Raw genomic sequence first — 17,557 nt, 5'->3', positions numbered from 1 at the left:
TTAATTTTAAAGTTATATCAAAAAGAGGGATTTTTCTTTGATAAAAGCCAAAGAAACACCTTATATTCATTTTTCTCAGGAATGAAACAGGGCAGGGAGGCTGCATTCCATCCTGAGTAATTTATTCCGCTTAGAGAGAGTTAGAGAACATGCGCGAGGAGGCTGATGTTACATTGGGTGAGATCAGTGAGCTGCCTTTAGGACAGAACACCAGGCAAAGACAAAAGCAGAAGACATTCAGCCAGAGGCCAAAGAACACTGAGGACTGCTAGCATCCACCAGGAGCTGAGAGAGACGCATGGGGCAGATTCTTCCCTAGAGGCTCTGATGACGCCTTGACTTGGACTTCTGGCTTTTCAACCATGAGAAATTAAATTTCTGCTCTTCTATGGCAGACAATAAAACAAGCTGTGACCATGTAACTATGCTTACGTACACTGCCTGGGTTCACGGGGAAGGGTGACACATCCCTCACGTTGATCCGCTGGACATTTTCAATAAGTAGCCCAAACAGAGGCAGGTAGAGAGTGGCTATCCTTGCCTGATGACTCTGAAACAAAGATACACACAGTAAGTTTTTCCACAGCTCTGAGATGTGAATAATGACCCAAGTTGGTGTCAGTTATTTGTTTTATTTGGATCCTTCTTTGTAAAGAGAAATATTTGATTTTATTCTAAAATCAAGTCTTAGGGCTATTACCATGAGTTTTCTAATTGGTGACTTTATTATCACTTAAAGTAAAGAACATTTTTCAATGTATACCCTGGGGACCACTCACCCTAGATGCGTATCTGTCATCAAAAGAATGCTTTATCAGCAGGTTCTTGAGCACACTGATGGCAATCACACGGACCTCCCGAAATTCCTGGAGGGCGGTGCCCACTTCCCTCAGTAACAGTCCCACCAAGAAGTGGTTTCTGCAGAACTCATCTGTTAATGAGTAGTCAAGCTGGAGATCTGAAAGGAGGGTAGAAGCTACTTTAGTTAGGGAGGACCTAATGCTCTCTGAATAAAATAAAAACTTAACCCAGCCCACCCTGTGTACATGAACACATGATTAGACCTGGCTTCAAACAGGAAAGGACTAATTTTAAAATGCTGCTCTAATTTTTTTTTTTTTGGGTACCAGGGATCGAACTCGGGTCCTTGCACTTGCGCAGTAGGCGGCAAAACCACTGAGCTAAATCCCCAGCCCTGCTGCTCTAATTTTTAACACATCAAACTCCTATGTAAAAACCAAACTTATATGTGAAGAATTATACTGGATTTTTATTTTGGAACATATAGAATCCTACACAACTATATTAGTGAACAGTTTTCATACCAATTTTTAGAATGTTAAATAGCACATGTTCTATTACAAATATAATTTTTTGTAACTGACAAAGTTACAAAATAGTCACTATACTAATTAATAAATATATACATAAAATATGTAAAGAATAAATATATGTACTAATTAAAAATTAATTAAAGAAATATATGTATTAATTAAAATGTTATTTACATCTTGAGTTCAGTTATCTCTTTCCTCATCATCAATGCCCATTGAGTCCACATGAAACTCAACGTGTTTAAAAAAATCAAATTTGTACAAAATCTATCTATTCTGCTATCACTGAAGAATTTATTTATTGCAGTCTAAAATATTCTCTTACCACTTCTGTATCTCTAAAAGCAAAAAAAAAGAAAATTAATATAAACTAAAACTGAGGGCCAGGGATTTGGCTCAGTGGCACTGTGCCTGTCTCACAAGCACAAGGTCCTGAGTTCGATCCCCAGTACCACCAAAGGAAAAAAAAAAACAACCTAAATTAAAACTGAAATGGACAAAGCACCAAACCAAACTAGTAACTCAGCAGCAAGCTAAATGGCAAAACTCAAAGCCCTTCTGGAAAAGACAGAGGCAAACATGAACTCCAGTGAGGGAGGGTAAATAAAAGCAGCTAACACCACTCTAACGCTGCATACTAGGATTTGAGTTGGTATACTGACTCCATTATTAATGGAAATTCTACAGATCCTTCCCCTTGGACTTTAACCCTATACTGAATAGTTACTTCCAAATCTAACTGAAATATTAACCCCAGTCTTATGAAACTCTTTAGTAGAAGGGAAAGGGTATTTACTTTTCTAGAACAATCACATTCACTGTTTATGATTATTAAACTCATTTTATCCCAACTATAGTTCACAGCTAGAATTCATACAAATCTCTTGGAAGGAAACTATTTATGGCTTAATTGTGCATGTGCTTGAAGACCTGTGCAGACGGCATACACATGTACAGGTGTGTGTGCATAAAAAACTTATTTTTATCAGTGTGGCAAGGCATAGTATCCATATATGGCCCATGCCCACCTGCTTAGGGCAGCCCTCTTTGCTATCAAAAGCACTGAAGTCCACCGAGAGCTTGTGCAAGTCCACAGGCCACCTGAAGGATTTCCGTTTCACTCAGTTCTGCATGACCAACAATTTGGCCCAGCCCACTCAGAGGGCAAGATGGGCATTAGCACATGTTCCCTGCCCAATCTCTGGCATAAAGAGCTCCTCTCAGCACCCAGCAGGGGAAAGGATAGAAGACTGCAGTGCCCAAATCCAGGTGACTGTGAAGTGAGGGAGGGTACAATGAGATTTGGTTCAGGTCAGGGGAGAAGCCAAGGAGCTCCCGGCAGCCCCACAGGCGGTAGGTACTGTGTGACTTCTGGAGAGGAAAAGGAAGATTCCCCAGAGAGAGGCTATGTGAAAGTGAGGGGTGTCAAGGTGGGCATGGCATATTTGAAAAGCTGGGAGTAAGCAGGTATGCCCAAAGTTCGGGGACCCCTGGGGCATGAGACCAGAGAAATGGGCCTGGGTTAGACTGTGTATGTTGGATGCCCTGCTGTCCCCTCAGCCCACGAAGCCTTCTCCTAGACTCATGCATGCTTGGCTCAATTTCTTTATCCCCCAACTGGTATCTGTCCACCCTATCTCAACCATTATGGTTTTTCACATCTCCCTTTCCAAACTATTTTTTTCTCCTTAGTATTTATCCAGTCTCTAAACTTCAGAGTATTTTATTTATATAAAATGGTCAAAGGTTTTCATCCAATTTGTCCACAGCTATATCCCAAAGCCAGATGTACCTGGTGCTGTCTAAGTAGTTTTTGAATACATGAATATCAAATGCAGGGCCACTATTTCCCTGCTTGCTCCTTGTAAGGTTGTGCAAGTGTGTCTGGAGGGAAAATATGTGTTTCTGAATGTCTACGTTTCTCTCTGAATTTCAGAGATGTCATTAATAGTTTGGTGACACCCTTCCACTTTTTCTCCTTTAGCACAAGGAAATGTGAGCATATAGAAAGCATTAAACTTGATGAATATAACCTGACTGACCAAACAAAATTTTTCAACTTCATTTACTCAGTGAAGACAAAGTAACCTCTCTGAGCTCAACTCTCTTTAAAATTACAGAGGACACAGAACAGTTAATAAAGACTCAACATGCAAATGCAAAAAGCATCTGAAAAAGCCATGTTGCTGGCAATTGGGCTGCTGCTATCACTATGGACAAGGGCTATGGAAGTGGGGAAATACATTTTTGGGGTGAACTAGGGCTTTCTTTGTCCTACTTCTTCAAGAAACATCCCAGAGGACCTAGTGACCTCAGGAGCAAGATGGCTCCCTGGGATGTTACAGCAATGTCTTAGCCAGAGTGGAAACAAATCTTCCAGTTTATCATGAGTTTAAGAATTGATTGAAGTACACAGGAAATCCTAAATGAATGGCTTATGTAAGCACTTCAGCAATCACTTGCATTCCTTTTTTTTAGAAGGAGGAAAATGCAAGAAAGCAAGTGTCACATCCCATACCTACCTACAGGAGTGTCATCTGACTCCACAGTTGGTGAAAGCAAAGCTAATTCACAAGGAAAATGGAAGAGTGAAACAAATAAAAATAAACTACAGTAAATAAAATGGATTTGTATTGTTTAAAGAAATTTTTAAATGAAAAAAAGAGTCACAACTGGCATGATCTGTAGTCTGCTAAAAAGTAAGTTTTCATGTAATATTTTATCGATACTTTTTGAAATAGAAATTTAACAAGAAAAAAGTTAATTCATTGATAAAAAAATCAAGAAATTCTAGTACAATATTTGAATGGATACTCATTAAAATGAATGGCTCTCTTTATGGAATGATTAATACATATAAAGATAGATTACCTTGGTATCTTTGAATCCTGCCTTTTCCAAATGGCATCGGTAAGTTCAAAGGAATATAATGTTCATGACTGCACACCACCCGGAGAAATTCAAACTTGTATTCAAAGAGAGTCTGTAGGAAAAAGTGTTTAGTTATAAACTAAATACCTCACTGGCTATTTTATAGGGCCCATGAAAAACTGGCTACTTTATAGAGGTTTCAGCTCCTTGACCCTTTGGGAACTGCATCCTGTATTCAATTTTACAGATTTTAAAATGGCTATAGGAATTTATCTGAAAACAGATTTCATTATACAGTGTCCTCAGCTGACTTATAAGGCATTTCCTACTTATGCTCCTCTTATTTCCATAAAGTATTTCAAGTAGCTTGTAATTATAGATACAGACTCAATACAATAATAAAAAAACTAGTAAGGCAGAGCTTTAAAAATAAAAAACAAGAGGAGAGGCAGATAATTCCACCAGAGAAAGGATACATGGTTAGTTCTCTTGTGAAGTAAGCTGTAACTTTCAACATATGTACTTTTAGTTTTTCAGCTGAGAAGTTATTTTGAGTGCTTGAGAGAAAACCAACTGGAATGTTTCTCATTCTCGATGACTATCCCTAATATCTCACATGTATCAGTGCAAGAAAGTACCAGTATTTCCAAGAGAGGTGTGAGCTGTCCCACTGGAACTGAAAGAAAATTCCCAAGATTGGAGAAGGACAGGTAGATTTCCAGATGGGAGTCAGCAAGACACAAGAACAGGATACAAGAGCCACGCTACCTTGGGGTCTCCAGGAGCAAAGCAGCTGATGTAGTTGTTGATCTGCTTAAAGACGAAGCCCCTGTCCATGAAGGTGAAGCATCTCTGTGGAGCAAGACAACCACAAAGGTCCTTTCAAGCCCAAACTTTTTGGAAATCAGGGTTCTAAACAGCACCCACTGTCAGTAAGTTTATACTTCAGCATAAAAATAGGCCACCAATACTGTCGGAGCACCTGCTCTAGTCATTGCAAGGTAGCTACTTAAAGAGCCCATCTTAGTCACATCTGAGGAAGATCCCACCTTGATGAAGACAGCGAGGCTATGATTTGCATTCTTAGATGCCTCAGGGTTATCTCGAAATTTCTGAGTGATGTGTGGCATCAGCATATTCACAACAGTTTCCACTGCATGGTGATAGGAGGCAGGAAATCTCTGGTTCCTCAATAACTAAAAGAAATTCAAAGCAAACAGTTATTTTATTATGGCTGGGATTCTTTGGGATTAATATACGTCATCCCTGAACTCATTTTTAAAAACCAAGAGTTCTAATCTTATTTGTCTGAAATTACGTAAAATGAATCACTCTTCTCAAAGTACTAATTATGCAAGTGTTCAAATAATTTGAATAAGTGCTATGGATCCACTTTGATAGAATAAAGATCACTTTGGAGGTTGCAAAAATGTGGCACTTCAGTCACTATTCCCAGAGATTCTGAACCAAGAGCTTCACAGGAGAACAGCGAGAAGGGGCAGGAACCTGCATTTTACCTAGCATCTCTGGTGATTCTGATGCCTGTACCTTGCAGAGACCTTTTTAGAGAGCACTGGCTCAGGCTTAAGTGCCACGTATTCTAACTAAAACCACAAAGACTGATGATTGCACAGGACCAGTTTAAAATGTTTGGCAGCAGCCTGCTTCAAACTTATTTTACACAATGATCTTCCCCTCATCATGAATGTTTATCTAAAAATTTACCCTATTCAGCAATTCGCTATAATTTAGCACTGTACATCTTCTACATGTCAGGCAATGTATGTATGTCTTCCACATGTCAAGCAATGGACTACATATTTTTATGTACTTTTCCATTTAATTCTTCTAAGATTCCTGAGTTCAGGCCTCATTTTATGGAGGATCAGAGAAGCTAGGAAATGTATCCTCAGTCACATAACTAAAACAATCAGACTCAAGTCAGCCATGAGTCTAAAGCTTCTGTTCTTTCTGTGATGTGAGACTGTACTGCCTCCTCCTGGGCTCCATACACAGAATAACTTATGGAGAACCCAAGGGTGTAGAACTAAATGCACCATTACATCAATCCATTCATGCATTTAATTCTAACAGCCACAGAGGAGAGTACTGTCATCCCCATCTACAGATGAGGAAACTGGGGGTTAGAGTTCAGTGAAGAGTACTAGTTGATCTTTAACAGCCTTCTTTTTCTGCTCCCTTTTAGTAACTGATTCTCTGGGTCATTCAAGAGCACATGGCTGCCAAGTTTGAGACTATATTTCCCAATATAACTTGTAGTTAAATATTGCCCACATGAGTGAGTTCTTGTTGATGGTCTCTAAGGTTCCTTGTCCAGGCCATGCCCCTAAAAGGAGGTGCTGGTTTTCCACGCTTTTCCCCATGCTGTACTATGTCCTAGTAGTGAGCCAGCTTCTCCACCATGCGGACAGGGTAACACCCTAGGCTGGATAACTGGGTAGAAGGAGGATGAGCCCCTGAATGACCCTGGGGAACAAGCTGCTCCTTCTCTTCAAACTGCCTACCAGTTCATAACTCTTTAGAATATAGAAGTGAATTGTCTCTCGTATTTAAGCCACTATTATTTTGGACTGTTTCAGAGCTGTCAGACTAGTATCACATTAAAAATGTAGTATTTTATAAAATTTGAACTGAGACCTAGATATTTCTGGCATGACAGCATGCATTAGTTTATCCATTAAATACCAGACTCTATTACAAAGCATTAGCTTCATAATAATTTCAATTTTCAAATCAATAGCAAGGCAATCTTTGTAAACTTACATAGACTCGAGAATCCAGCAAGGTAGGATCAAATTAAAAGCAGTATATGAAGTTTAGCTACTTTTCTTTTTTTGGCACCAGGGATCAAACTCAGGTCCTTGCGCTTGTGCAGCAGGCAGCAAAACGACTGAGCTAAATCCCTGGCCCTTAAGTTTATCTACTTTTAAAAACAGAATAGCTGATTTTGAAATTTCACAGGGATTATGTCCCATATGTGTGGGCAATCACTCTACGTCCTGAGGTGTTAGCATTGGTAGATGATCAGACCTCTGGAAAGACCCACTAACCATCAGGGATGACTGCTAGATGCCCAAGCTGGCTACTTCTGAGAAAGCAGTGTCCCAAGAAATGCCTGTGGCCTTCAGACTGAGGCTAAATCAATGGTTACTAAAAACATGAAAAGTAGATGAAGAATTCTATCATGCACGGACTGGGCAACCACCAGGGCACCTGTTGGTCAATATTATTATCACTAAAAGTGGAACAACCAGACATATAGACCTCTTGATACCATGCAGTAGCACCAGCTATGAAGTATATCCTCGCTAGAAAGAAATCAAACCTAAATCAAACCTATGTTCTAGATATAACTACGTTTAAAAGAAACGCAGGGAATATAAAATCATGTTATATACACTGTGGGGTTATTTAGCCAAATATAGAATGTGGGAAATTCTGCTGGACAAATGACTCATTCTCTTCAACAAATACTACACTGCATTAAAACAAGTAAACAAATGAAGAGCGAACAGTTTGAGACTAATTTAAGAAAAAAAGCTGAGAAACACATCAACTAAATGCAGTATATGGACTTTATTTAGATCCTGACTCAGCGAGACCAACTGTAAAATGACTTTCGAAACACCTGCAGAAAAGTGAACATAGATTGAGTGTTACATGACAACAAAGAAATATCACCAAGTTTGTTTGATATAAGGATATATTAGCTGTGTCTTTTTTAAAGGTTGGTTAGAGGCGTTGTACGTCTCCTTCCGGGACCTAAGTCGCCCGCAGTAGCAGGCAGCCCCAGCCGCGTCCCCCCTCAGCGCCCAGAGGACATGCTGGGGAGAGAATGAGCCAGAGGGACACGCTGGTGCATCTGTTTGCCGGGGGATGTGGTGGCACAGTGGGAGCTACTCTGACATGTCCACTGGAAGTTGTAAGAACACAGCTGCAGTCGTCTTCTGTGACACTTTATATCTCTGAAGTTCAGCTGAACACCATGGCTGGAGCCAGTGTTAACCGAGTAGTGTCTCCTGGACCCCTCCATTGCCTAAAAGTAATCTTGGAAAAAGAAGGGCCTCGTTCCTTGTTGAGAGGATTAGGCCCCAATATAGTGGGGGTGGCCCCTTCCAGAGCCATATGCTTTGCTGCTTACTCCAACTGCAAGGAAAAATTGAATGGTGTATTTGATCCTGATTCTACCCAGGTTCACATGATTTCAGCTGCAGTGGCAGGTTTTACTGCAATCACTGCCACCAACCCCATTTGGCTTATAAAAACTCGGTTACAGCTTGATGCAAGGAACCGTGGGGAAAAGCAAACGGGTGCTTTTGAATGTGTCCGTAAAGTGTATCAAACAGATGGACTTAAAGGATTTTACCGGGACATGTCTGCTTCCTATGCTGGCATATCAGAGACTGTTATCCATTTTGTTATTTATGAAAATATAAAGCAAATACTACTGGAGTGTAAGACTGCTTCTATGATAGAAAATGGTGAAGAGTCTGTAAAAGAAGCATCAGATTTTGTAGGAATGATACTTGCTGCTGCCACCTCAAAAACTTGTGCCACAACTATAGCATATCTACATAAAGTTGTAAGAACAAGACTACGTGAAGGAACAAAATATAGATCCTTTTTTCAGACACTGTCTTTGGTGGTTCAAGAAGAAGGTTACGGGTCCCTCTACCATGGTCTAACAACTCATTTGGTGAGACAGACTCCAAACACAGCCATTATGATGGCCAGCTATGAATTAGTGGTCTACCTCCTCAATGGATAGCAGCACAGGCTGCCACACCGCAAGAGGGAAGACCAAAAGATTACAGTGGATCATGGAATATTGGAGTCAGCATGGTGGACAGAAAGAATAGTAGTTTGGCAACATGTACCATAATATGCCTAAGTGGAAGTTTGGTGAAGATAGCTACACCACATTACTTAGTCTTTCAGTAATGTGGAAAAACCTTAGCCACCTCTAAAGGAAATGCCTTTGGAAGCACTCCTTTGTCAAAATTGCCATTTCTCTACTGTGTCCACCAGATACAGTTGTGTTTTACTGACCTATAACATTGAGAGAATAGTGTTTATTCCAAGAGGATTTTTCCAGTCTTCTAAACAATGCCATCCTTAAATATATACTGTACTGTAGATAACATAAATATCTAACTTCTGACTTTTAATTCCTGTAATACTGTAAGATAACAATAATTGGTAGATACTCAGTATTCCCATTTTGCTGAGATGACTTGGCACAATATTTTAATTATTTGGCACCAGTAATCATTGTTTTTGACAACCAAGGAACTGTAGTCTAAACATCTTGTGTATTAAAACGTTTGAGTCTCTTCAGCTAACAGGTGCTTGATGTTTAGCATAACGTAGAGTTCAAATTGTTACCATATAAAACTCACATCATAATACTTTGCAGGTTAAAAAAATTAACCAATAAAATATTGATTCTTGACCATTTCAGTGATTTGAAAAAGAAAAGTTGGTTAGAGATGATACACTAAGGTTTTGATAGATAAAAATGATAAAATTGGGGGGACTTGCTTTTAAAATATAAACAAAAAAGTGTGAGGGTGGATATATAAAGCAAGAATGACAGAATGCTGAGAAATTGTTGAAGCTGAAATGATGATGTGAAAATCATTACACTATTCACTTGACTTGTGTATGTACTGGAACATCTCTTCAATAAATTTTTGTGTTTAAGACACGCTAGAGAATAATAGATATTTATATTCCAACTCATCATTAATGCTGTTTGGTGACTTGGAACTGCTAATTTAGGGCCTTTGAAGGCTAAAGTAGAGCTCTCCCAGCAGTGACAGCTATGGTAAAGAATACTAATTTGGCAATAAACTGAACTAAAGCCATTTAATAAGGAAAGACATACACCTAAAAGTAATAAAGACCTAGGTAATTAGATACTTTCATGGAGATTACTATAAGATGAAATGGAAGGAAAAATCTAGGATAATGGCCTGGTGCCCAGAGTGGTGAGTATATAAGAGCAGCTCAGAGGAGAGGTCCCTGAGACACAGAGACTATGCAGCCAAACAAACCCCAGCTCCTGAGCATGGCCTGCCATAGGGTCTCTCACCAACGCTGCTGTAGCACCCCCACTAGCCTGGGCAACACCATATACTCCAACAACAGATGCTGTGGGTGCAGGGTCTGCCTGCCCCGCACCTGTCCATGCAGGACCAGACTCCTTCAGCCCACCTGCCACATGTCCTGCCCAGTGAGCAGGACACCTACAGGCCATCGTGCTGGCTGCTCAACTCCAGCCGCCAGGCTCCTAGACAGAGTGGGATCTTCCCAAAGACCCAAACCCAACCTTGCTGGAGAGGCCACTGAGGGCAGTGCTGTTAAAGGCAGACTTTGCAGAGACTCAGCAATGACTACCTGGCACCCTATCAGTCATCTGTGCTCCTGATATTCTGCTGCCTAAATCTCAGCTTCCCAGGCGAGGCCTTTGGAGCAGTCCCCAAATGTTTACTTCTGTGTTCCTTACTGTGTTCTTGTACTCTCTGGTGAGTTTAAAGGCCTCTTTTTCTATGGTCTATTTACTGTTCTCTGAGATATAAGAAATCAGACTTTTCATGAACAAACTTGATTTTTTTCTGGCTGTGTGAACAACAGAAGAGGCTGAGAAGAAATTTGCCAATGACGTGTACCAGCACTCAGAAGTTACTTCCCTTATCAGAATCCCTCATTACAACCCCCTCTGTTTATTTTCTTCTACAGCTTTTCTTCCTCCCACCTCCTCAAAATTTTCTTTTTTGAGGGGTGGGGTGTGTACTGGGAATTGAACAGGGTCTCACACTTGCCAGGTAGGCACTGTGCCATGGAGCTACGTCCCCGACCTTCCTCAAAATTTTCATTCATAAAAATTAGTCTATCTCTACTCTCCAACTCAGGTTTCTCACTGAAGGACATGTAGTGGAGGACAACCCTCAACTGTGCTCTGAAATCTGGCTGCATTTGTGGCATGGCCACCCAATGGCTGTTCCCAGCCAACAACTGAGGGTGGCAGGGATGCTAAGGCAGGCTTCTGAGGGACATGAGACTCTGGTGACTGACTCTTGTCTTGGGGACTCTCCAGTGGCCTTGCCTATTGCTTTTAGAATTGCAATGCAATCTAAGATGGTTCCTTCCCTCTCTTTCTCTGTAACCTCGGGAAACGCCTGCCCTGTACTTTGACGGCTCTCCCACCATTTCCTGGGCTACTTCTCATTTTCTTTCATATGCCTTATTCCCCAATAAATCTCCTGCATGTCTAATCTCATCTGGTAACCTGGACTAACACAATCATTTTTTCAGAGAAAAGCTTAGACTTATGGTTTCAGCATTCTATTGCTCACAAATCTATTTCTCTAATTCTGACTATTCTTTTCCTTGCCCAAGCCTGAGACTCCCACCTGCCAGCTGGAATTCCGGCTATGCCACTGTCTTCTGTACCAACTACTTGGTGCCCCAATATCTGTCCTCTTTTCTCTTTTAAAGAAACAGACTTTTAACTGGGTATAGAGACTCCTAGAATAAAGGCTGTCTTCATCAGCATCCTTGCTGCTAGATGTGGTCATGTGACTAAGTCTGGGCAGTGTTGTGTGCAACTTCAGGGTCATATCCTTACAGAGAAAAAGTGTGTTTTCCTCTTCCTACTGGTACCATGTAGATGCGGTGGTGATCCTAGTTAGATCAAGAGAAAGAACAGCACTCCAGGGGAACAAAGCAACAAGATGAAGTTTAAGCTCCTGATAACTTGTAGAAGAGTCTCCATATGAGCTTGAATTGTTATAAGAGAAGAAATAAAATTTTCTTGGTTAAGTCACTGTTATGTTCTGTCACATCAGCTAGACCTATAGCCTAAAGCTTAAGATATTCCAAGCAACTCTTGTCACCTCCCATCTGCCCTGGTAAGCCAAGTCCCCTGCTCTACTGCCCCTCACAAAGCGCTCTCACTCAGCATGTAGGCTGGCCTTTTTTCTCCACCCAAATTTTACTTTACTATGTTCTGTTTAAGCTCCACTCATTGAGGTATAACCTACCTCGATAACAAAAATAATAAAATTCAGATTTTCAGAGCCCAAAAGTCTGGTGAGTCTTGATAAGTGAATACAGGTGTGTAGCTACTACCATAATCAAAAAGTTCATTTTTATTATCCCCATGCCCACACCCTGCCCCTTGCAACACCTGCTCTGTTTTATGTCCCTGGACTGATTCCTTTCCTAGAACATATCCAGTAGGTAGTCTTTCGTGTCTGACTTCTTTCACTTAACATAATATTTTGAGATTATGATCTCTTGAGATGGAGATCAAGTTTTTGCAAGGATGAGTATTTTGTTCCCTTTTGTTACTAAGTGGTATTCTGTTACATGAAATTGCCAATCTGTCTATCCTTTCACTAGCTGATGGACATTTGGGCCATTTCCAGTTTTTTGACTATAATGAATCAAGCTGCTATGAACATATAGGTCTTTGTGTAGATACACGCTTTCATTTCTTTTCACTAACCATGCAGAAAAGGGAACTCTATGTTGGATTAATGGTTCAGTCTCAATAATCTTTCTTATTCATAACACTATTCATCCTCATCTCCAATTCTACCTTATTCTTCTTAATGCTAGATCTTTACTGGCATCAACATAAACTATCATTTCAAAATAATAAAGGTAGAAAGCTAGAAAGAAAGGAAATATAAAAAAGTAATAGATGCATGAATCAGTTCCATATGCTCTTTAAACTCCGGTGAATAGGCAAACTCACTGATAATAAAAGTTTTCAAGACACTCTACTAACATTTACACCTTTTTTGTTTTTAAATCTTATCACTCCTACTAAAGAACCTAGTCTACCTGTCCATGGTCTCTAGTAAATCATCAGCTTCTTGGCTTCAAAGCTCTGCTCTAACTGTCCCAGGCTGAATGTCTTCTTTCTCCAATGACCACGTCAGCTTTCAGGTTGGAGGTGCCCCCTATTCCATTTATATTTCTCCTCTGTACTCTGCATCTCACAAAAAACTTCAAAACTCCCTCTTAGATGGAAGTACGGATATTAATATTAACATTCTGCCTGTTACCCAGGTACAGGTATGTACAGATTGGTTTGGGGGAAGTCCAAACAGTCCATAAAGGAGCTGACTATATCATCCTTCTTACACTACTCAAATAAAAGCTCTTTCCCTGCTCAAGCTAGAAAACAGCTGAAGGCCAAGCAAGTACACACTTACAGGTATGTATTTTTTTTAACCTATGTCAACTTTCCAACCTCCTTTCTTGAAATGCACCTGCGGAATGCCAGCAGTTGGCTTGAGTCAGTGTGGGAGGAGGACACTCAAAACCAGTGTGGTGAAATTATAGTTTCTAAATATAAATGGTGGAAACAAATACCTAAAAAACATTGAACTTAAAATGACGAGAAATGGAAAAAATGGAAATAAAGTCTCTGTGTAAATAGGGAAGGGTGGAGGGGGTAAAGGGAGGGCTAGGAGTGGGGAAAAAATAAGAATCAAGATGTATCATGTAAAGGTACAATTCCCAATGAGAAATGTAATTGTGTTGTATACCTACAATGTACCAATAAAAGAATTTAACAAAAAAAAAATGTTGAACATGAAAGCAGAGCTGGGGGAGGACTTCACAGTAGGCCTCAATGACATTTTATATTTTCCTCAAAAACCACTTATTGTAAATTCCAAGCACCACTCACTTTTTTTTTTCATTAAGTTTATTGGTACATTTTAGGTATACAATACTTACATTTCTCGTTGGGATCTTGTACCTTTATAGGATATATCTTAGTTCTTATTTTTTCCCCTTCCCCTGTCCTCCCTTCACCCCCTCCACCCCTGCCTATTTACAAAGACTTTGTTTCCATTTTTTCCTTTCTCATATTTTTTCTTTTCCCTTCTTTCCTTGCCCTCCTTCTCACTTCCCCTACCCCTTCAGACCTTTTCTTCCTATTTCACATTATCAATTATACCATGTGATCCTTATCTGCACTTTCAGTTTCTCACACCAGAGAAACTCTTTGGCCTTTACACGTGTGTGTCCTATTTATTTCACTTAAGAGTATGGCCTCAATGAAGCACCTCTCACTTTTGAAACACTGAAGTGTGGCTCAGTCACTTATGATCAACTCAAACTATGGAGGGTCAACTATTGTAGTTAAAAAATTGCTTATTACAGATGCTGGTTCAAAGAGAGGCTCTGACTCATATTTTTCCTTAGTCAGTGTAACAAAGGTGCAGTTGGATTGGCGACAAGAAGGTGGAAGCAGGTAGCCACCTCTACCTTCGGTTACAATGCAGCATTAAAAGCAAGCATAAGAATGTGGGATTATCCCTACAATCCCAGCACTCTGGGAGGATGAGGCAGAAGTATTCCAAATTCAAGCCCAGCCTAGGCAACGTAGCAAGACTTTGTCTCAAAAAAAGGGGGTAGGGTGGAGGGAGTGCACTGAAGACAATTCAATGCGAAGGCCTGGGTTCAATCCCCAGTACCACCAAAACAAAACAAAACAAAACAACAACAACAACAACAAAAACAGTGAAAATTTATTCGTCCGTGTAAATACTATGCATTGAGTGGAGTCACCCTGCCACCACTGGGAAAGTATAGAAATGTACATTGACTGCATCAGCTCAACATACACAATATCTCCAAGTACCAACAGATGCCAGATAGAGTACTTGGGTAGAGTACTTGAAGTAACAATAAAAGCATTATCTGCCAGGTGTGGTTGCACATGCCTGTAATCTCAGCACTCAGGAGGCTGAGGCAGGAGTATCACTGTGAGTTTGAGGCCAGTGTGAATTACACAGTGAGACCTTGTCTCAAAAAAACCAAAACCAAACAAATAAAAAAGCATTATCTGGAACCTGTACCAATCCAGGGCCTACACTAACAGAATTGGTTTGTACCTCAGAAAATCTTACTGAGGAAAAAAAAAAAACAAACAAAAACCAAGGTCTATGTTAAAAAGACATCAAAATAAACCAATAAATTTTTAAAATTATAAATTACTATAAATAATCTTCAGGCTAATAACAGAAAAACTCTGAGGGGATTTCCCAAACATTTCTAAGTTAGAGAAATCATGAACAGTGAATGAACTTGTTCCTAGATTCAGAACACTGGAATAGGGGTCTACGACATACAATTTTTAAGATGTAAATTCTTTTCTTATTCCTTTTGTTCTAGGAATTGAATGCTGGGCCTCTGCACTGAAGTACATCCCTACCCCTTTAAAATTTTAAGACAGGATCTCACTAAGCCATTAAGTTACCCACGATGGGCTGGAACTCGAAAATTCTCCTGCTTCAGCCTACAGAGTGCTGGGATTATAGGCATGCACCACTTTAAGGCATAAATTCTTAATAAATATAAGACAAACCCCAAAACAAGTAATTGAAACACATACAGGTCATTAGATCTAAGATATGACGCACACTGCATAAAGGCTTTGAGCTGTGTCAGAGGAGTCCCTGGGTCACCACTGTGTGGGAAGGACAGCTGGCACTCGCACCCCATGGGGCAGAAGCTAGGACTGTACTCTCCAGTGAGAGTGGAAGCTTTCCGAAGTCCAAGGGGGTGTTTTCAATCTCTTTTCAGTGTAAATTACGTGGTGGCTAAACTTTCCCTTTTTGGATGTCAGTGCTCTCTTTTAGGCACAGCTGGACAATATATTTTTTTTTTTGTACCGGGGATCAAACTCAGGACCTTGCACTTGTGAGGCAGGTGCTGGAACCACTGAGCTAAATCCCCAGCCCCATTATTTTTTTTAAAGACTTCTAAAAACTCTCTGAATATTGCTTTAGGACCAGACATAATTAAGTTACGGAGAAGGCTGTGCGTGGCAGCATCTGAATGGTTTGGATACAATTCAGGAGGCAAATGACCAGTTTCCCAGAGCAGAGGTGCTGGAGGATTGTGTCCTAAGGCTGGAAGTGGCAGGGTTTGGCTGGCTGCATGAACCTGGGCTTGTCACTTTGTGGGGCTACACTTCTGTCTATCTCTGTGAGACAAGGGTGGAGCTGGACTAAAAGATACTGGTCAGGTGTCCACCATCCCTGAAGTGCGGTGGTTTAATTTCCTATCATGAGAACACACATACAGTTAACTTCCTTTATTTATTTCCTAACACAGCTCTCAGCAAGATGGTGCTGATGCCTGTTTAGGATCTACATCCTGTGAGTGTTCTCACAAGTGTTCATTCCCTCCTGCACGGTTTCTCACGTGGGTTGTGCAGCAGCTGCCACAAAGAGGGAATCGGCGACTGAAGTTCCCTGGACATGAGGTGCTGACTCCCAGCCCTTTGCCATCACAGTTCTTTTCTCATCGTAGTCTTCATTCTCCTCCTTCAGTCTCAGCCGACTCCCATTTACTCATCAGAACCCATCCCGATCCACTCCTCTTCATGCAATCCTCTTATATTCCTGTGCCCTGGAACACTCTGCGCCCACTTCCCTCAGAGTGCTCATCAGGGGGAAAAGTGACTGTTGATCTAAGTATAGTTTTCCACCTGGACTCCTGAGGGCACAAACCATACCACATTCAAGTTTTTGAGACAGGGTCTTGCTCTGTCCAGGCCGACCTTGATCTCATGGTAATCCTCCTGCCTCAGCCTCTGGAGTGCTAGATTACAGGTATGTGGCACTATGCCTGGCTCCGTTATTTAAGCTGTTTAAGTAACACTTGAGTCTGGCACACAGGAGCTCAATGCATACTTGCTAAATAAATCAGTTATAAGTTTTAGTACCTTAAGGGATCATTTTCTCTCGAGTGATTATATTTATTCAAGGCTGAAAATAATGAAAACTCCACTAGGGCCTTGTTATGGGCTCAACTGTGCCCCCCCATTCATATGCTAGAGTCCCAACCCTGAAATATCTACTTGGACACCGGGTCTTTAAAGAGGTGATTAAGTTGAGTGACTGGTGTCCTTGTAAAGAGGGATGAGAACACAGACCTACACAGGAAAAAGCAGCACTACAAACAGAGGAGCGGCTTCAGAGGTAATCGACCCGCCCATCAACACCCTGACCCAGGACAGCTGAGCATCTCAACTGTGAGATCATGAGTTTCTTCTGTTTAAGCCACCTGGTCCCTAATACTCTAGCAGGACAGACCTAGAAACTAATACAGGATATAATCTTATTCTGTACCCAACATTTTTAACAGGAAAGTAACATATTCAAGTGTGTGCATGCGCGTATCTGTGTCTGTATGTCTGTGGGCATGCATGCTTAGCTACATACTGCCAAGAAGACAATCTGCTAGCTTTTTCCTTGGCAGGCAGTTCTGGCACGATTTAGATGGTGCATTTCTCTTTG

General features: G+C 40.8%; 1 protein-coding gene and 1 pseudogene across 25 annotated transcripts in view; one reads left to right on the top strand and one right to left on the bottom strand.

Annotated features, from left to right (window-relative positions):
- Positions 1-17,557, bottom strand: part of Dock9 (dedicator of cytokinesis 9) — a 239,728-nt gene that overhangs the window by 77,168 nt on the left and 145,003 nt on the right. For all 25 annotated transcript variants that reach the window (XM_087193042.1, XM_087193049.1, XM_087193052.1 and 22 more), the window contains 5 exons: positions 5,255-5,401; positions 4,974-5,057; positions 4,206-4,317; positions 780-958; positions 437-550 (listed from right to left, as the gene is read on the bottom strand). In XM_087193042.1, coding sequence (XP_087049168.1) covers positions 437-550; positions 780-958; positions 4,206-4,317; positions 4,974-5,057; positions 5,255-5,401 — 636 coding nt within the window. The remainder of the gene's footprint in view (positions 1-436; positions 551-779; positions 959-4,205; positions 4,318-4,973; positions 5,058-5,254; positions 5,402-17,557) is intronic.
- On the top strand, positions 7,932-9,093 carry LOC101716430 (solute carrier family 25 member 36 pseudogene; annotated as a pseudogene).

This window comes from Heterocephalus glaber, unplaced genomic scaffold (genome assembly GCF_053883595.1).
Source record: "Heterocephalus glaber isolate CG9 unplaced genomic scaffold, H.glaber_assembly_v1.0 deba00001578, whole genome shotgun sequence".
NCBI lineage: Eukaryota > Metazoa > Chordata > Mammalia > Rodentia > Bathyergidae > Heterocephalus > Heterocephalus glaber.
Note: the sequence above shows the minus strand (reverse complement) of the source record. Positions and strands in the feature narration are given on the sequence as shown.